Source organism: Callorhinchus milii, unplaced genomic scaffold (assembly GCF_018977255.1).
Source record: "Callorhinchus milii isolate IMCB2004 unplaced genomic scaffold, IMCB_Cmil_1.0 Scaffold1, whole genome shotgun sequence".
NCBI lineage: Eukaryota > Metazoa > Chordata > Chondrichthyes > Chimaeriformes > Callorhinchidae > Callorhinchus > Callorhinchus milii.
In genome coordinates this window covers 91528735-91550397 of record NW_024704742.1, presented here as the reverse complement: position 1 = coordinate 91550397, position 21663 = coordinate 91528735, and the positions used below count along the sequence as shown (strand labels likewise).

At 40.9% G+C, this 21663-nt stretch overlaps 1 protein-coding gene across 1 annotated transcript in view; it reads left to right on the top strand.

The window, feature by feature from the left end:
• The window catches only part of tek (TEK tyrosine kinase, endothelial), a 48267-nt gene that overhangs the window by 7468 nt on the left and 19136 nt on the right, over positions 1 to 21663 (top strand). The window contains exons 2-10 of the mRNA XM_007892573.2: positions 4314 to 4628; positions 8122 to 8232; positions 8810 to 8962; positions 13166 to 13297; positions 14216 to 14353; positions 16173 to 16301; positions 17160 to 17314; positions 19172 to 19325; positions 19955 to 20116. Of these exons, the coding sequence (XP_007890764.1) occupies positions 4314 to 4628; positions 8122 to 8232; positions 8810 to 8962; positions 13166 to 13297; positions 14216 to 14353; positions 16173 to 16301; positions 17160 to 17314; positions 19172 to 19325; positions 19955 to 20116 (1449 nt within the window). The remainder of the gene's footprint in view (positions 1 to 4313; positions 4629 to 8121; positions 8233 to 8809; positions 8963 to 13165; positions 13298 to 14215; positions 14354 to 16172; positions 16302 to 17159; positions 17315 to 19171; positions 19326 to 19954; positions 20117 to 21663) is intronic.

The following is a 21663-nucleotide window of genomic DNA, read 5'->3' as shown; positions in this document are numbered from 1 at the left end:
TACACAGCTTATAACCAGTGTTAGTCAATATGGCTATAAGCTATGGATTCACCACTTACACGTATCCCCAAGAGCCAGTCATCATCCATCCTTCTATCACAGTCGATACCCTTAGAATACATTAATTATGAGCTCCTCCTGGGATTAGCAAGCATGGTTCCCACCCCTTTCATTATCTGCATGTTGATATATGGCAACCCTTCTGTTGGGTTTGTGGTGGATGGGATGCTTTAATGGTTACTGAAAGTAGTGAATTATTCTCAATGAATATAGGACTCCAGCAGTACTGTGGAACTGATGATATTTCTGATCCCCCCTAAGACTGAGGTGTGTGTGTTAGGTGATGTACAACAAGTTGGCTCACTCTGGAGAGGTCTTTGTGGTGTCTGAAAATGTCCCAGCTGTATAACAGTTGATGCAGTGGTGACGTCTATTGGTACTGTTTGCACTGTTTGTCCAGTCCTAATGATGAACTGTTCCTGTTCCTGCAGGCCTTCATGAAGCAAATGATACAGCTCAGTCACACCTTCCTAATGAGTCTAAGCCTTCTCAAGTCCTGCTCCTCTGTGACAAACCAGGCAGCTTATTATATTGCAGCAGATCCATTGTTTGGGGGCTTCCAATGGTCCTCCGACCCCTCCAACATATACATGTGTATATATACATGAATATACCATCAAAAGCTGTTGCATCCATGCTCTTTGTCACAAAAATCTTGCAATTCTCTGCTCTCGAATCTCACTCTGATTCAAAGCGTGTGGCCTTTGTTTCTCTCACTAATGCCAGATCTGGCCAATTTTATAGTTCGATGCCCATCTATGTAATTCAGAATCCTCCTTAAAGTCTTTTAGCAGTCTTAACAATCACAGTTGCGGTGTTTTGGGAAAATAACTTTGCTCCAAGCAGGGACTTGATCCCTGGTTCCCAATATTAAGAAGCACAGGAATTTTGAAGTCTAGAATGACTAGCACACAAATCATGGAATCGAAAAGGACCATTGGGCCCATCTGGCTGGCTTCTTTTGGAGACTCCGCCAAACTTCTCATTATCATAGATTCTACCTCACACATCAAATTAATAATAATCCTTGCATTTCATATAACACCTTTCACATTCGGAAGATGTCTCAAAGTGACTGTATTTTGTAGGCAAACATGTCAGGCAAATTGTGCACCACCATCTGCCACCTTATATTTAAAGGTATGTTACACAAATATTCTAGAACTTACCATGCTTTCGCTAAATATTTAATAATTTTAGAGACAGGACAGTGAGGCGTGTGTCTGTGTGTGCAGAGGAGGGGATGTAGGTTCTGAGTTAGGTGAACTTGGCTTTTTCACAATTAAAGACATAAAACATAACTTTTGTCAAGAGCATGACTTTCTTGGTGCTTAAATAGATCCATATGTAAGATACAATCACCATTATGTTCTTCGTGCCTAAACTCCAGTCACTCTTGGTTTGTTTTCTGACTAATTTCTAAACCAGTTGTAATGACATTTATGTATGTTGTGCTGTGTAGTTATGACTATGGGGCCATGATGTGACACTGGTCAAATAAAAAAACATCTGGATCTACTTCTCACAACACCTCCTGAGGTCAATTTGCCCTCCACCTAAATGTAAAAAATTGACACAAAGCCTTAAATCAAACATAAGTGCACTTAATGCTGGGTCAAGGTTTATTTTACTTGTTTAAAGTATCATAATTCACAGATGCCATGAGCCTCACACCATCAGAGGATGTTAAAGGAGCACCGTCACATGAAAAAATATTTGGCAAATATTTATTCTCTCTTTACACATACATGGAGCAATGGTATAGTTTGCAGCTTTGGTTTAATTAGTTTCAGTATACTAGCTATTTGAGATATGTGATCAACAAGATGTACATTCTTCATGTAAGAACACTCAGACATAAGAGTGACACCTAGGCCCTGCGATTCTTGTTGCAGTAAATTGTGCATCAATTAACCTTGACCTTGACAATTTACCTTGTCCTTGGACTGAAATTAAATGATTGTGTTGCTCTCTCACAAAAACCTCAAGTGACTAGTCAAACAAGCAAAATTTTAAAAAGCTAAATCGCAAAGTACGTCATCAAAAACGTGTGCTTTTCGTGTCGGTAAGCTTACATTCATTTTTATGTTGGTAGCCATGAGCCAATTGTGGGCAATCACTTGTAACAGCATTAGGCCACTCCCCACTGAGGCAATACAGTAATATAATCCATACCATTTATACATGGATTTTATGACCTTCAACTACTGCGAGAATGCACCATAAATTGTATTTAAACATAAAATAGGTAGGTGTCAGTCTGGCATAGTTGGTAGCATTTGGGTTTAAGCCCCACATCAAGCCATTGCCCCCACAACATAGGTTGCCACTCCAGTGCTGGGGGATGGGATGGGGGGGCAGGGGTGTGAGTTATGCTGCGCTGATGGAGGTGCACTCCTTTACATGTGGTGTCCTGGCTAACAATCCTCCAGATAAAAATGTAGTCATTCGCTGCCATGTTGGCCAAAAATACAGTCATTCCCATTTTCTAGAAAAATTTTGTGAAGCACTTAGAGACATTATCATACTTGGGACCAGTAGGTTTTGAACTGAGATATTTGTGAATCCATTCACATGATATTTAGTACTCTTGGATTAGTGAGTGTAAAAATATCTGCTAATATTCCTGTTCCTGATCACTATCCAGACTGATAAATGTCTGTCTGAATTTCAGGTAAGAACAGCATCAAACTTTGCTGTAATTTCCATTGTCAAATTTGGGCAAGTTTCCTTACTCCACACAGAGCCTAATAATAATCCCTCCAAAAAAACAAAACAATAATAAATTGGTCATTTTCAATCTACGACTGTTTGTGGGACATTGCTGTGCGCAATTGGCTGCCGCGTTCGCCCACAAATATACAGTCAATTCACTTTACAGTGTGTTCTGTGAAGCGCTTTGGGACATCCTCCCGACGTGAAAAGCGCTATATCAAATGCAAGGATTATTATTATTATTATTATGACATGATGGATACTACGCAATATAAAGTCACCAGCCTTTACAGTAAGTCCTATGAAGCGCTTTGAAACATTTCCTCCCAAGGCTGAATAACAAATGCAGTGATTATTATTATTTACAGTTAATTGGTGACGTAATAAATTGAAGGACACAAGAGATTGAATAGGGTAGATTTTTATTTAATTTTCTTTCAGCTCAGAACACGATTCAAGCTTTTTCTATTCCTGTACATTCCTATGTTCTTGTGTACAATAAAACCTCAAATATTCTCCTTGCCTGAGGTACATTGATTCCATTTCCTTTCCACTGAGGTTGCTTGTCCACAATTTCTTGTCACCATTCAGAAACTTGCCCAAGTGGCCATTATTTATGTGCGAGCCTTGACACTGAATGTTGGCAGGAGATTTATCTCCAGGGAACATCACAGTCAAGCCTGATGCTATCCTTACCCAATCTCAACACACACCTTCCAACAGGGTCTCTTGACAGTTATCAGGCATAGGAAGACTGATTGTTTTTACAGTCCCTAACCGAGGCACAACTCTTGCTCCAGCTGAGATCTATTAATTCATCACAGGCCTTCACACTGAAACCACCAACCTGCCAGTCCATCTTTACTCACTCATACATCAGGAGAGCTAAATGCCAGACTTTTATAAACAAAATGATAAATGCGAAGAATGCACAAATTGCCTTTGGAGGAAAGCTGGGTGAATCCTTCCTAAAAAAAGGATAAATCTTAATTAAATTAGAAAAAAATGAAAACAGAGCCTGGGTGTAAGAGAGAGAGAGGAGAAAACTGAGACAGTTCTGATCTGAAACAGGGCTCAGAAGAACCAAGGAAGGAATAATCCAAGGCTGAACAAACTGAGCCAGTGCTGAAACAAATCAGCGCTATTCCGAGCCAGTGCTCAACTGAGCCAACATTGAGCCGAAACAGGGCTGTACTGACCCAGGGCTGAACCAACACAGGCAATTTCAGGCAGTGAGAAATGGGGCTCAAAATTGCAGCAGCTTCCCAGGGCTACCCATTCACACTGTTTTGAAAGGTATAGCTATCACTGGATGATAAACAGGTTTTTAGTCTAGGACAAATAATTTTTATTACTATTGAATGTTTTGGTACATCTAATATTTATAATAAGCATTATCATTAGATATGTATATCTATATATAAGATAACAGATGGGAAGCACACTTTCCTGCTTGATAAAGTACTGTGTTTATATTTCTATGTTTACAACTCATTTTGACCTTGTGTGCTTATTGATATGTTTGTTCTTCACTCTAGGCTTAACTGAGGCATTGCCTGACTTGACATTAATAAACTCGAGTCCTCTCTTCACAAGTTCAGAGACGTCCCTGCTGTGTGTTGCAGGCAGTTATCCTGATCCAGATCAGGTATCAAAGGTATCAATAGGCCACTATGTCTGTGCCCTGGTCAATCAGTCAAGGTGGCTTTTGCATCAGAATAGGATCAAAAACTACTCTTTGAAGGTTATGTGGAAGACAGAGGAGAAGTCAGATGGAATTGGAATATTCTATTGCGATGGACGATTTAAAGAAACAAGCACCAGAATAACTACTGTTAAGATGTCAGAACAAGGTAAAAACCACATACTTGCAAGATGGAGATTCTCAACAGCACATGCGGGATGTACCACATTATTTTTCGGTTACCATATAAAGCATGCTCAAGACTATTTAGCAAAAAATTGTTACCCGTAGCTCTGGAGGTTGAGACCATAAAACATTCAAAAGGGAGCTAAAGGGATAAACATTTGAAGAGAAACAATGTAGAAGTGTACAAGGAAAAGAGGAGGCAATTGGGATTGGAGTAGGTAGCTTTGGTGGAGGATTAAACCTCAGCAGAGGCTGGAAGGGCCTCCTCAAAGGCTGTCATTTCTATGATCCTGAGAATTTGTTTTTATCTCGTAATGATTTTAAAATAAAATGGAGAGGGGGAGGTGGGCATGAACAAAAAATGCAATTAAAACCTCATTGTCTTTATGTTTTGGGCCTTCATTTCCAACACATTATGTTTTCACCGAGCTAAAGATTCATTATCAGGGGTATTGCTGTTTTTTTAATCATGCGAAAAGCAGATCTGCCGTTATTCCAGATACCACCTTAGCTCCGGGGTCATTCGTTTCCTATTGTGAACCTTTCACTGTGATCAGAGTGTGACAGACCAAACCTATCTCCCAAAGGACCCTCGGAACCAGCAGTTGGGTGGTAGGGTATGTGGGTGGGAGGGAGGAGAGTAGGAGGTGTGCGAGTACCCAAGATGAAAGGGCAGAGGATTAACACCCAGATCTCCATTAAAGAGAAAAAAAAGATTATCACTATGAAATTGGTTTAATTATACTGAATATACATTATTTTGTTTTTAAAAATCCCATTTCCCATGGTCCATAGATAAACTCTGTGTGCCATCTCTTTTACCGAGCAAGGAACAGAGCAGCAGCACTGAGGTCAGGCAGGGTAAGGGGAGTGCCAATGCACATAACACCGGTGCCAGTAAAAAAAACAATCTTTTCAACATCTTTTCATCTGTGAGTTTGCTTCCTTTTTTTTTGCTGAATCTCTTCTGAAACAGAGGAAATAATCTGCAGAGGCAGAGAAATAGGAAACACAGGCAGACAGTGAGGGAGCTCAGAAAGCAAAAAGAGAAACAAAGCTTCGCTCAACAAAACTGCCATTTTCCTGTCTGCCTGAGTGTGGGCTGCTGATTTTCCCATTCTATATATCGGGAACGCTGGCATAAATGAGATGGCAGTGAAATAACAACGGTGCTGTCTGTTGAGTAAGATCATGGTGTAGCAAATGTAATGGGTAGAATTAAAAAGAAAACAAAACCCCACATCCTGGAAATCTGAAGGGAAAACAGAAATGCTGCAAACCTGCCGGCAGTCATTAGCATCCAAAAGAGAAAGATTCGAGTTTCAGGCAAAGCCTTTTATTGCAGAACCAACTGCCATAAGATGTATTTGAAGATTAAGCATCAACATATTTAAGAGGAAGCTTGATACCAAGAGAGAGAAGGGATTAGAAGGGTATAGAAGAGGAGTGTGGGAGGGGTGGAAGCTAGTGTGGAAAAAAACTCTGGTACGTACTAGTTGGCGCAAATGGTCTGTTTCCGTGTTGTGTCATTTTGTGTAATCAGAACGGAAAGAGTGCTTATACAGGACACAGGACTGCAAGATGACAAATAAAAACACATCATACACAGGGTGAGGTTAGCAAGTGGAGACAGGTAACAAATTACCCACAATAGGGGGAAAAAACAAATATGAGAACAGCAGCATGCTTGCTGCAAAGAAGGATAGAGGAGAAAAAGAAGGATAGAGGGAAAAACTGGCAGCTAAGAATAACATTTGGAAACGGGGGATAGGGTAGGATTGTTTTTCAGTTTCAGCACCAATGCAAACACAATTTATGTGAACTTTGAGGAGCTGATGGCGTCCAAATTGGGATCAGTTTTTAAACTCAAGCTCATGTCAAGAGGTTTCCAGGCCATCAGCTGCATTGTCAGAGTAGAATTACACCCAAGAGCCACAGAGGACATGGCCTCTCATGTTGATAAGAATAAGGAGGACATTTCCTCTCTGGCCACGGATCAGCCGTGGTTTGATTTATGAATACAGTGTAGGCAGGGGTTTGACACCTCACACTGCTCATGTGGTGCCCCTGTGCCTACACACTACCTCAGAATCCTGCTCTCATTGCTGGTGAATCTCAAAGTATTTTAAAATAATAGTAATAATTCTTGCATTTGATGTAGCACCTTTTCACCTGTTTCAGACATCTCAAAGCGCTTCACAGAATATACTCTAAAGTGAGTTGACTGTATATTTTGAATAAAATGCGGCAACCAATTACACACAGCAGTGACCCACAACCAGTCGTGGATTGAGTGATCAAATGATTTCATTGATTGATTGATTGATTGATTGATTGACTGATTGATTGATTGATTGATTCATTCATTCATTCATTCATTCATTCATTCATTCATTCATTCATTTATTTATTTATTTATTTATTTATTTATTTATTTATTTATTTATTTGTTTGTTTGTTTGTTTGTTTGTTTGTTTATTTATTTATTTATTTATTTTTTTTTTTGTTTGTTTGTTTGTTTGTTTGTTTGTTTGTTTGTTTGTTTGTTTGTTTATTTATTTATTTATTTATTTATTTATTTATTTATTTATTTATTTGAGGGATTATTGCTTTCATCTAACCCACTAGAATCTTAGCTATCTCTAAGGATCCCCTCCAAGATACCTCCTTTCGAGCTGGAAGATCCCTAGCTTTTCCAGTTTTTCCTCCTAACTCGTGCCTCGATCACCACAGATCACTGATCTCCTCTGAGCTACCTCTTGGTTTCAATGGACTTGAAAGTTGCCACTCCACTATTTAGAGTAAGAACTGGGAGTTCACCCAATACATGGCCAATATTCCACTCTTTTACCAAATTCTCAATCCCCCCTGTCACCCAGTTTGATTGCTGCTTGTTGCTGGTGCGGATTAGTAGCTGTGTTTGCCTTTTGAAACAGTCACTGCACTTCAAAATACAGTATTGAGCTGTGTGGTTTTGAAACGTTTTAACATGTTTAGGTATTACATCAAATACAAGTATTATAATTTAGTATTGTAGATTGACCCCGTTATAGCACGGCAATTTGTGTCCATAAACTCAGACCCACGTTTTACTGAAGTGCACTAAAAATGGCTGTGGGTCAGGATTTGTGGGTCATCAGGTTGCCACGGATTTTACTTGCTGCATGAGGAAGCATCACTGACATTACTTTTTTTGCAAAGCCAGCGAATCACTACCAGAAGCCAGAGATGTTCCTCACTTTCGATTTCTTACGGTTCCACAGTACACCCACTCTACAAAATGCCTCACACTAAATGGTGGGATGTTATAATGGGGGTCAGCATGTAATATGCAGAAAAAACATTGGAGCCAATGATGGGGGAAGTTATTTCCCTTCTCTCATTCCAATCTCATTCTCTGTATCTGATAAGTAGTTGTAGAATAAGGAACTTTATTTGCATCAAGTGAAAGCAGTATTCTTTCTTTTATTTTGCAGCAAACTTCTTGCCCACAGCCATCACAGTGACTGTAAGTAAAGGAGAAAGTGTGAGGATGTCTTTCAAGAAGAAACTTTCGATAACAGCGGATGTGATGATCTATAAAAATGGTAACCTAGCCCAGGGCATTCAGTCCATTCTCTTTCAGACTAACTGATCGCTCTCTCTTTAGTTACACTACATCATTGTTCAGTGTATAGATCAGAAACATTTTCAGTCAGTTTCCGGTTCAACGTTACTGTTTTCTTTGTTCAAATACCTGTCTGTCAATAATACTGTATGAGATGAGTGTACTTCAGGTCTTCCTTCCTACCACTTCACAGACTGATTACTCCTTATACACCCGTACATATGAGGGTAAGGCCTTGGTCCTGTTTACCTACATTTGCAGTCACTACACTTTACAGTAAATTCTGTGAAACACTTTGAGAGGTGATAATTTGCTATATCAAAGGTATTTTAAAGTTTTCCAGCCAATTGACAGGAGTGATTGCATTTCTGATATAAATAGTTGCCTAAGTTACCTAAGCACACTAGTCAGTGCTGTGATTCAGCCATCAAAATAGCCAGAGAAATGCAGCCTTGTGCTCGCTTAAATGGTGTCCAGTTTGGAAGCCTGACAGTGGATTTTACAAGGAATTTATTGAACATATTTTAACCTGCAGCTTTTCTGTTGTTTCTCGTCAGACATATTTATCACGTCCGTACCCAGACAGGACGTCAATGACACTGTTGAATACTCCATCGCCTCTGCTTGCTTGGATGACACTGGGGTCTACTATGTGCACTTGATTGATAGCTCGTTTCTAACAGCAGCATTCACCAAGCTGATAGTAAGAAGTAAGGATTGCCAGAAGATTGGTTACTTTTGTGGTATCTCTTTCCTTGGCTTTCACTAGTCAATGTCTACTCCAGCTCAGCTCCTCCTTAAACTAAATTCCATCTCCCTTATCCTTACCCTCACACATCTTTGCATGCCCATCATTGCCAGATTCCACAGGCTCCCTGGCTCAGGTCCTCTCCCTCCCCATGAATCCCTCCATGCCCTCACACCTCCCTCTTCCTGTGATCTTCTGAAGCTCATTCTTCTGCTCACGCCTTCAGCAAACGTGGGCCTGCTGCATGTTCCCTGCCCACTTCACCCCACTATCAATGCTCAAGCCTTCACCCACTTTGCCCCTAGCCTCTGAAACTGCTTCCTTCTCCTCTACACCTTGCTCCTTCTCTATCTGTCTTCAAGAGCCTCCTAAGACCTATCTTCCCCGCCTATGGTTTGTAGGCAATATACAAGAGTTTATACATTTCTACCAAAACTTATACTTTGAATGGAAAAGATTGATGTCCAAGTCGGGGAACAGGCATTTACATTTTTTTTCAAGTTTGTAGAGAACTATAAATTTGTCTAAAAAGTTGAAGTTTAACTTTGGCTGCTGAAGGGTTAAGAAGTACACCAACGGACGTTATACTCCCTGGTGATCTCTGCTATTGTCCCAGCTTGTGGGTGTTTGCTGGAAACTAAAAGCCATTTGGAACATTCCCAGTATTCCAGGAGAAAACACCATTTCCATCCTGAGGCAAAAGTGGCCCAAAATCTATCTGGTCTTAACATGAAGACCATTGTTTTAACATTCAAAACTTAGAATTTTGGAAAATTCCTAAATAAAGGCTCAATCTGGAATCAGGTTTTCCCAGAGCTCTTTTTTTAAAAAAAAAACTGTCAGAAAACAATTTCCAAGTTAAAATTAAATTTAAGAATTTTCTACAATTCTGTGCAATCTTAACTTTTGTAACGCTCTTAAGGCTGAGACCAACGTGGACTTTCAGGCCTTTGATGTTGCTCAGATATTTGGAGAATCCCATAGTCTAATGATCTGAAGGGTGAGGAAAATCTCAGGAAGAAAATAAGGATCGAGGTAAAAATCGGAGGCAAAAATTAAAGATTTGGAAATTTTGAATCAAGGGATAGATTGTGGAAACTCGAGGACAGGTTGATCCAGAATAGGAAGAAGAGAATAAATGTTGTCTGTGTCTAGTTCTATTTATACAATGTTTTGGAGTGCACAACATTTGGCTAATTTGTGAATTCAGTCGTAACTTTGAAGTTGTGCGCGTTTTTTGTGGTTCTTACAGTTTGCCAAATTCTGGATGAAGTAAAACATAAGAAAATAGATTTAAGTAAATCTGTACTCGAGTGAAATTTCTCCCCATATTTCTCTCCTTGTGAACTCCAAGTAAAATGACTCCAGAAGACAAGAACAACAACGTGCACTTAGGTAGCACACTTCACACAGGGTAGCATCCCAGAATGCTTGAAAAAAAAGGCAAACAGAATGATAGGTGCTAACCCTCTGACTGACCACCCCCATTCATAAATGATCCTTTGATTAAAATACTGAGTTTGATCATATCACTAAATGTCCAAATAAAGACTGGCCAAGGCTCTTTCCTGTTATGTACTGCAGATCCTTCTCACAATTCCAAAGAGATCTCACGTGTGGTTTAAATTCAGAAAATGATCATGAATATGTTAGGAATAGCTTTAAAAGGGTAATTGGACAATTATTTGAAAAAGAAAAATTTAAAATAGACAAAGTGCAGGGAGGAAGTGGACAAGCTCTTTCAGAGAGCCAGCAAAACGATGATGAGTCAAATGGCCCCTTCTATGCTAAAAAACTCTTTGATTCTATAATTGTACCTGAATATGCAAGAAGCAGATAGCCTCAGACTTCCCCCACCTCTCCACAATTCCATCCCCTGGGACCTTTCTTGATCACAAAGTCATGAAGCCAGGTTGTATATTCACCTTCGAGCTTGTGGATCGCAACATTTGACTGATGGTTAATGGCAGCAGTTTACTAAACAAATACTCAGGGTAAGCCGCTATCCCACTAAACAACCCAACACTATAATACGTGAGTAAGAAGTTGGATGCACGATTCAGCCTGTAGACACCCACTGAGCACCAGTGTTGAGTGGAGAAGGAACTGCCTCCAGCTTAGCTGGATACATTCCCAGTCATTGCATTATTATGAATTTCTCAATTTAAACCATATTTTAGATTCCTATATTTACTTGACCACGAGACTAAGCTAAGCAAAGTTGACTAATTTGGCTCATTTCCATGCAGTTAGACACACACATTACATCAGGAGCTGCATTGTTCAGCTTAGGAGGAAACATCCCTTCGTGAGCAAATTTCACAAAACTATTTTGATTTAATATACAGGCATAGCGGAAAGTCTTGATTGTTTTAACCCTTGTAACAGTGATAGATCCAGGGAATTTCCTGCTACCCTGGTTTAGCCAACTTCCACAGCTACTCAGGTCCTACCAACTAAAGGTCTGATATTTCACACTATCTTAGCCTGTATGTCCAATGCATCTTAAAATTTAAGTTTGCGCAGACTAAAAAACACTTTAATTTCAGTCTTGATTTGGAAGTCGAATTTACACCGTCCTTAAAAAGAAACTGATTTCCAAATTCAGCTGAATTTAAGAAAATTTTCCACTTTTCTGTGCACTCTTAATTTTTATTTTAAAATGGTCTTTTAGGCTGAGACTGGTTGAAATTCAGAGCCTCAAGCTGATTGGCTGATAACTGACTTCAAAAGCTGATTAAGTCCCAGATGTTTGGTGAATGATAGAGATGCCTCCCAGATGCTTTAAAACATCAAACGAGAACCTTTCACCATTTTGCATTTTAACTCATAAAGTCATCACCAGAAAAATGAATGACAATTCCAATGCATTTCCATTTAATTTTCAATGTAAAGTTATTACTTATCTTTATTTCAATTTGAGCAATTTGAGATATCCCCTTGACGTGGCAGAAGCAGAAAGCACATCGGCATCTATCAGCATCAACATTCAATTAGCATTGGACCTGATATCTTAATACAGCCCTGGCCCACTCATAAATCATTCAGTTGAGCCTGTCTGACTGATAAATATTATTGCCAGCAGCTCCCTGATGGGTATTCCTGGAATTTCAATTGGTATGTAGGGCGTATACATTCTGCCTGGGTCCAAGATTCACTCCGTTTTCTTAGCATTTCACAATGTTCAGGAGTTACCAAATTCTTAAATACAGTCTTCATCTTGAAGCTGATTTGCCAATTTCTGGCAAATAAAAATGCTAAGAAGATAGAGTAAATCTCGATCCAGGTGGATTTTCTAACCAACAGGGGTTTATCTTACTTTATTCCTTATCAGATTGCTTTGTTAAAAAATCAGGAAGTTCATGATGTGACCAGTGGGAACTTCACTCCTATCTTCAGAGTGGCATTCTCTTGAGTCGGAATGATATATGTAACAAGACTCAAATCAATTCCAGTGACAAAATTCTTTATAAGCTACTGCGAAGTTGACCCTATGTTATCAGTGAAAAATGAATGATAAATATCAGAATTGGCCTCAATGGTGTGTTTTACTCCATTTAATTTGTCAGCAAGACCACGAATAACAGGGATAATGGTATAAATTCCATATCAACCTGTTCATGACCTCCACTCAGTGGGCTCCAGCCTGCTCCATGTCTGCACACATGGCGGTTGGACCTTCTGCCTTTCTGACCACACTCTGTGGAACTCCATCCTCCAGGCCCTTCGCCCTGCCCTACCCACCCCCTTCCCTCCTTCAAGGTTCGTCTCAAGACCCTCCTCTTCAACCGTACCTTTAGTCACCCTCCTACTCCTACCCTCTCTGCCATCCACCCTTCCTGATCCCAACCACCAGTTTGAGTCTGAATCCTTGACTGTCCAGCGCCTAGGGACTCCTCCCAATGTGAAAGGTGCTATATGAATGTAATTTGTTGTTGTTTATTGTAAACAGTAGATTTATGTTTTTAATAACCACATTCGAAATACCTCATGACATATTTTAGGTGCCTCTAGAAACCTGTTTAAATTGAAAACTAAATCAAGTACAGTATGTCTCTAGTAGGTTTAAAGTGTCATTGAGATTGCTGGTCGTAGTAGTCGTAGCTGGTGTGAATTTAAATGAAGATTACTCAATGATATTAAGCATTTAATATTACCATTAAAGGATGTGAAGCTCAGAAGTGGGGCACTGACTGCACAAACACCTGCCCAATGTGCCTGAACAGAGGTGTTTGTCATGATGAGGTGGGAGAGTGCATATGTCCACCTGGTTTCATGGGGGAACAATGCGAAACTGGTAAGAAATTCACAAACCGTGTAAAAGTTACATTTGTTAAATGTGTATTCTCACCGTGTACTGTGTACTGCTGAAGATGTACTCAAAGTGTAGAAAATATCATTGGTGGTGTTTTTTTAATCTTGTATTCTGAAAAGATTAATTCTGTATATTCTTATATTCTCGTATCTGCACATTAGCAGAAATAACATTGTAATGTTAAGTTTCACACCTCTTGTCCAGCTGAGATGACCCTATCTTCTGATTCTGTTGACTGGCAGAGTTGAAGACTTTGTTACATTTATCTCTCATGAGTATGCATTCCCCTGCATTGGCAGAGGTACCATGACACGATAACGCTAGGTCCTGTATGTCCGTTCAGGTGGATGTTAAATATCCCATGATAATATTCAAAAAAGAAGGGAGTTTCTCCCCTGGCTTACCATCCCTCAATTAAAATTGATCATCACTTTATGGCTGCTTGTATGACGTTGCTGGGTGCGAAATGGGCTGCCGTGTCAACTGCAAATTCACAGTCACTACACCTTGGCAGTAAACATCCTGTAAATTGCTTCTGAGATGTTTTGGCAATGTGATAAGGCACCATATTATGTGCAAGTATGATTATTACCAGTTACCACTTCTTTCTCCTGTTTAATATACTTCAAATGAGACGTCACCAGCAAAACTAACTACACTTTACAATACATCCTGTGAAGGACTTTGAGATATCCTTCTGACATGAAAGGTGCTGTACCTTGCAAAAAAAAGTATCATGGACCATTGTCATAGAACTATTTTTATCTGTTGTACTGTAATACCTTTATATATTAATTATTACTATCAAATTGTAAGTTATAAAATTACACAATTTGGAACTTTGTACAAATGAAATGCAAAGCCTCTGTGTGATTTACGTCCTTTTCCTTTTAATTTCAGCCTGTGAACAAGGTGCTTATGGCAGAAACTGCAGAGAAACCTGCAAAGAAGGAAACTGCAGTTTCTCTGTTTTCTGCCTTCCGGATCCTTACGGGTGCTCCTGTGCCACTGGATGGAAAGGGCTTCAGTGTGATGAAGGTATTTGTGGGCATAACAACAACAACAAAATTACATTTGTATAGCACCTTTCATGTTGATAAATTGATAAATGGATGTCATGACCCGAGCTGGGGGTTGGGATCAGGGAGGATGGAGGGCAGGGGGGGAAGGAGGGTGACTCAAGGCATGGTTGAAGAGGAGTGTTTTGAGATGGGTCTTAAAGGAAGCAAGGGAGGGGGTGAGGCGAAGGGACTGCGGCATTCCAGAGGGTTGGGGCAGAATGGCTGAAGGCCCATCCGCCAATGGTGGGGCAGGCGAGGCGGGGTCGTGAAGCAGACTGGAGCCTGCTAAGCGGAGCAAGCGAGCGGGTTGGTAAGGGGTTAGGAAGTTGTAGAGGTAGGAGGGAGCAAGGCCATGGAGGGCTTTGAAACTGAGGGCCACGATCTTGAACTGTATCCTCTGTGTGATGGGAAGCCAGTGGAGTCGGGTGAGGATGGGGGTGATAGAGTCATGGAGTCTGGTGCAGGAGAGGACACAGGTTTCAGAGTTCTGGATGATCCATAGCCTATGGAGGGAGGAGTTGGGGAGGCCGACAAGCAGGGAGTTTGGTGTGAGACAGTGGCAGAGCCGGGCGACGTTGCAGAGGTGGGAGAAGGCAGAGCGGGTCATGACACAATGTGGGGTACAAAGGATAGTTGAGGGTCAAACAACAACAACAAAATTGCATGTGTATAGCACCTTTCATGTCGGGAGGATGTCCCACGACGCCAAGGTTCCAGACTGGCTCAGTGAGGTGGAGTGTGCATCCCTGGATGGTGATGCTGTGAGTGCCTGAGGTGTGGAGGTGCTGACGGGAGCCAATCAGGAGGGCCTCAGTCTTGTTGATGTTCAACTGTAAAAAATTAACTCTCATCCAAGACTTGATGTCTGACAGACATTCTGTCAGGTCAGCAGTAGTCCTGGAGTCGAGGGTGGGGGCAGAGAGATACAGTTGAGTGTCATCCACATAATGTGGAAGTTTGGCACTTTGACCAAAGCTGTTTCTGTGCTATGGATGGCACGGAAACCCGATTGGAGGACCTCGTGCAGGGACTGGTGGGAGAGGGAGGAGCAAAGCTGGGAAGCAACAACTTATTCCAGGACCTTGGAAAGCAGGGCATGAAATATTGCATAAGTATGAAAGGAGTGCAAAAGCATGAGTGCATGAGAATAATAAGCCACCTTTCAAAGACTCCATTTATATTAGTACTGTATTGCATTCCATTCCCCCAAACACTAATACTATATTACAATGGGTTTCATTGTAGATATCAGCCTGGCTCATTTAGGAGGATTTTTGCCTCTGGATCAGAAGGTTATGGGTTAAAAACCCAGCGTCAGGAATTGAACTCATAATCTACCTTGACACACCGATGTAGTATTGGGATAACATTCATTGTCAGAGGTGATAATTTGGATAAGACATTAAACTGAGGTTCTGCATGCTTATTGATCGGGTGGATAAAATCCTATGGCACCATTCAAAAAGACAAACGGTGTCCTGGGTGTCAGTCCTACAGATAAATTGATCATGTTTTTTGAACACTTACTGTGCACAAAAACTGACTGCTATGTATCTCCCTGAAATATTACAGGTTTCAACAAGTACTTTGAGAAGTTTAACGTTCTTGGCCAGTAAAACCACTTTTGTGCAGCACTTAATAGCACACAACAACAACAACAAGATTCCATTTATAAAGCGCCTTTCACGTCAGGAGGACGTCCCAAGGCGCTGCACACGACAATGTATCCTTGATGTATACTAATATAAAACTGTTGGATTGCAATTTGTTGAAACATTCCTCCTTTTTATTTTCAGCTTGTGATCCTGGGTTTTATGGGCCCGGCTGCCAGCTGAGGTGTGAGTGTGACAACGAGGGAACATGCGACAGCTTCCGAGGCTGCTTGTGTCCCCAAGGGTGGCATGGCTTACATTGTGAGAAAGAAGGTAAAGCAAGGTACATTGTAACCAGGGAATGACTTTAGGCTAAAGAAGATACTATGGAAAGAAAAGCTGACTCTTAGATAATAGAAGATACACCAGTGATGCTATTAGCTTGTGTTAGAACCCAGTGGGATTGGATTTCTTGACAAATATGGCTGCCAGTGCCTTCAAAGTCAAATAATTGGGATGACAAATAAATATGCTGAGCAATTTGATGGCAATGCTAATGTATCAATCTGTTTTCTTCAGCCTTCATATCACCCTAATGAGGTTCAGGAACTGATCTGTTTGAAAATGTGAAATTCAGATCTGTTGACAAATGTGCCACTAAATGTTTACTTAGAAACTGTTTTTTCAGTGACTGAAGTAAAGTTTCCTCCAACACACTGTCTCCTTCAAAATCCATCGCTTCCCTTTCAGACAGTCACCGTTCCCTAAATCCATTCCATTTCTCTGAGATATTCTTTGTTCCCTAAATCTCATTAGTTCCCTTGAGATATTCCCATTCCTTTCCTAAATTTTCAACTTTCCTAAATTGCATCGCTTCTCTCCGAGACAGTCTTTGCTCTTCCTTGAAAACCTCTTAGGCCTCCTTATAATCCAGGCAATACCTGACCAGAGAGTGTTTCATAATGATAATTTACCATAAATGCAAATGTCTGTTTCTAGCAGTGAATACTGCAAGACATAAATTCACCAAAATTATTTACATACACCTAAGAATTAAGTACAAAGAAAACAACAGTGTTGGATATTTTTATTTCCATTTTTACAGTCTATTATTGGTGACCAGTGCAATGCTTCATCAGTGAAGGTTTGTAAAACACTTTCCTTGTTTGTAAATATGATTGTCTCTTTCAGGGGTTGGAAACATGCCTCCTCAGGTGGTGAATACCATTGACAATATTGAAGTGAACTCGGGTATTACCTTACACCTCAACTGTACTGCAACAGGCCGCCCATTGCCCATTCATGGCAATATTCACCTTATAAAGCCTAGTGGAAGAGAGGTTCATGTAAGTTCTTTGGGACACTAGGTCTGTTAATTCATCAATCCAACCCGTGTTTACTATTGTTTTCTGTGAGACACGTTAGTACCAAGAAATCGACCACTTTCTTATTTTTGGCACTCAATATCCAGAACTCTTAGAAAAAGAAAAGCAGCATGATTAGATGCAGAGTAAACTATCTCAGCCCCAACTCGGAAGAACACCTCCTACTACACTTGGGACACTGTAGACCGACTCAAACTATTCCTTGCTCACTGCAGCTGCCTTGTGGTCTATGTGAGTGAGATTATCACCTCCTAGGTTTGCAAGCCATCTGTCTCTCCTCTCAGTAGAGGAATGAACTGTGCTGTTAGGGGAAATATGCACCGATAACATAATGTCCTTTGTAATTAGTTGCTTAGTATCACTGGATAAACGTAGTGGACAATCATTTATACTTCAGTGTAGCTGCCCTTGAACATTATTATACACTTATTAATAAATGTATTGTGTACATTTTTGGTTGCCAGAATATAAGGAGGCTGCCCAGACCCTAGAGGCACCAACAACAAATTACATTTGTAAAGTGCCTTTCACATCAAGAGACATCCCAAGGCGCTGACAGTACAGAGGAAAGGAAGAAGGATGATCCCCCGTTAGAGCAATAAGTTATGAGCACAAATTAGATAAGCTAGGACTCTTCAGCATTGAAAACAGATGTCTCAAGGGAGACCTTGTAGAGCTATATAAGATTTTAAATGTGATTGAGAAAATAAACTCAGAATAATAGTTTAGAATACACCAAGACAGCAGAACAAGAGGACACAAATTTAATAATAATAATAATCCTTGCATTTGATATAGCGCTTTTCATGTCTTCTAGACGTCCCAAAGCGCTTCACTGAATATACTGTAAAGTGAATTGACTGTATATTTGTAGGCGAACGCGGCAGCCAATTGCACACAGCAATGTCCCACAAACAGTCATGGATTGAAAATGACCAATTTATTATTGTTTTGTTTTTTTGGAGGGATTATTATTAGGCGTGTGGAGTAAGGAAACTTACCCAAGGTTTCGCCCTCTGCCTGGAATTGAACTCAGGTCTCTCACTTGCAAAGCGAGTGCTCTAACCACTGAGCTATAGGACTCCAGCAGGGTCTTGGAAAGCCCCAGGTAGTCCCTCCACACCTCAAAGTCCCCCGGCTTCTCCCTTCCCCTTGGCCCGGCCCGGCTCTCCTGCCACCTCTCCCCGCGGCCCCTCGGTAACTCCCCCCGGCTCGCGGCCGGGCGGCACAGCCGGCAGACACTGCCCCCCGGCGCCCCCCGGCCGGCCAGTTCCGGGCCGTCCAGGAAGACCCCCGCGCGGAAAGGATGATTTCAGGGCAGACATCAGGAAGTTTTTCTTTGCCTGGAGGGTAATTAAACAACTAGAATAGGTTACCAGGAATGGTGTTTGAGGCCAGGGCATTGGACTCATTTAAAAATCAGCTTGATGCAGTAATGGGAGGACAAGCCAAATGGGCCAAGGAATCTTCATTCAAACCTCTCTGATGATCTTATGATCTTAAGATCACCTTGGCCAAAATGTCATTGCTCATTGTCACCACCTGCATGATAAGTCACATAACAACGTGTCAATATGTGCAATTGTTACTTGGGGGGGAAGGGGGCTTCATAAGTTTGAAGGTACTTTCACTGGTGGAGTCAATGTGAATAATTATTTGAATATTATCATCACAATATTCCTATGTTTAAAGCTGGCTTACTCAGCGTGGTTGTTAGATATATTGCACAAAAGAGATTCAGTTAATAAGATGGCATCTCTGATTTCCCAGTGGTGAGTTGTGTATGTTTTTATAGTGTTACCTACTTATTAATTTCAGCCGACTGCCACAAAGACATTAACACATCCAATTAATCAGACCATTACATCCTTCGAAGTGCCTCTTATACACCGGTCAGATTCAGGAGAGTGGCTCTGCAGTGTTCAGACAGCAGCCGGCATAGCTGACAGACCATTCAATATCTCTGTTAAAGGTAGGTTCTTATTTGGGGACCAGTCTGTCTTTCTCAGTTTATATGACTGGTATGATCCCAACAACTGTGTTGTTGGTATCACTGCATGATACCATTTTTTCCATGTCACCAGTTGCCGCTATCACCAGGTCTGCCATGTGATGGGTTCACAAGATCACATGGTTAGTTTCAATGAAGAAAGCCCTTCAGTGTCCTGGCCTCAATTATCCTTCCTGGCAACCTGGTTCTGTGTCATCATTGCAGAGAGCACAATGTTTGCAGACAGTCATTTCCAGTCAATCAATCCTCGATGTCTGTCGGAGAAGTCAATTACCTGCTATCGATAAAGCCACCAAAGAAAGCAAAGGCCTAAGTTAATTTTACTGTCTCTTCAATGGCATCACCTCCAGCTATTGCATAATTATGCAGTTGCATAATTGTGTTTGAGACACAGTAACTAAATTAATCCACCAGTAAAAGCACAGAGGTTGGATATACACAGTAAATATATCTTCATAGGTCCATGGAGAAACTCAAAATCTGTCCCCAGCTTTGTTCTTCTCATCATTGTGAATACTTTTGTGGTTCATTCTCACCAATTTCCATATCAGTGCCGTGTTGACTTATTGTGTGATGTACCCTTTCAACAGTCGCACCTTCACCTCAGAAGCCCCCGCTTAGGGTTAGCAGCGGCACTCGATATATCATTGTCGATACCAACATTAACTCACAAATCGGGGATGGGCCAATCATCTCACTGAAACTCCTGTATAAACCTGCGAGGGCAGTGCAGTCATGGTCATTCATAGAAGGTAAGACTGTGTCTCTAACCGCTATAATCTTAACAATGATACCTCATACAGTTTCCTATCACTTCATCAAAACATTTTAATGCGCCTCACAGGCTTTCCTATAGAGCATAGTGACTGTATTTTGTATTTTATAGGCAAATCATGCTCGGAGAAAAATAAAAGTATTTGAACCTGAGCTAGCTGCTTGTTGCTGTGGCTTTAATCGGCAAAAAAAAACAAAGCAGTTATTACTTACTTTGGTTCTCCAGGTCTGGGGATGATATAAACAGCATCTCAATGGGAGGGTCTCCCTCTCCCCCTCCACATCATCTGGTCAATAGTCAAACAGTGAGGTGCAATGGGTATAAGCACTTTGGACACATGCCTTTTGAATTGATAGATTCTTTACATAGTGAATATGAAATACCAGTATGTGGGTGTGAGAGGCAGAGTCCCTCCCCCAGCCCACTCAACACTGACTTCCTGAAGTTGGGATAGGTCACGGCTTTCGACTTCTATTTGTTAGAAATATTAAGAATGTGGCTATATACTCCCTGCCTCTCACTACTTTTTATCGTTAAATCCCACCTAAAAACATGCCCCTTCCCCCACACATATGGTCACCTCCCTTTCCCCTTTGCTTGAGGCTCTGAGATCCTGTCCTGTGCGAAGGGTGCTATATAAATTCAATTTGTTGTTTACTAAAATTAATCGTAAAGCCGTTATCCTGCTAACCAGTAGTCAAAAGCCATGAGCCAGAAGACGAGTATACGCCTTGATTTCAGAACATCAGTGGAACATCAGTTTCAGAACATCATTGTGGAGTCCTGTAGCTCAGTGGTTAGAGCACTCGCTTTGCAAGTGAGAGACCTGAGTTCAATTCCAGGCAGAGGGCGAAACCTTGGGCAAGTTTCCTTACTCCACACACCTAATAATAATCCCTCCAAAACAAAAACAATAATAAATTGGTCATTTTCAATCTACGACTGTTTGTGGGACATTGCTGTGCGCAATTGGCTGCCGCGTTCGCCCACAAATATACAGTCAATTCACTTTACAGTCTATTCTGTGAAGCGCTTTGGGACGTCCTCCCGACGTGAAAAGCGCTAAATCAAATGCAAGGATTATTATTATTATTATTATTATTATTATCAGAGAACATCGGGGATGTTCCGCGCTGACACATCCATTTAATGTAGAGTGTAACTTGAAAGGATCTCTTCATTTAGAGCATTTTTTTGAACACACTCTTCTCCCAGGCACGAAGAAGCATCCAGGCCAGCTGCTGGGTCTTTTCACTGTAAATCACACTCCACATTATTGTTCCTTCAAGGGACTAAAGCAAATAAACATTCCTGGAGTTTCTATGTGAGGACAGTTTTCATTGATTAATCTTTCTTGCACTTAAAACTTAAATCAATGTGCCACTCAACAGTTCTCAGGGAAGTCTTCCTATATGGGAGGAGGGGGAAGGGAGGAGGAAAGAGTTGGGGGTAGGGTGAGCAGTGCTTTGTTTGAAATATGCCTGTAGTGTATGTAAACAACATTTCTGAGGAAAAGAGAAGCTA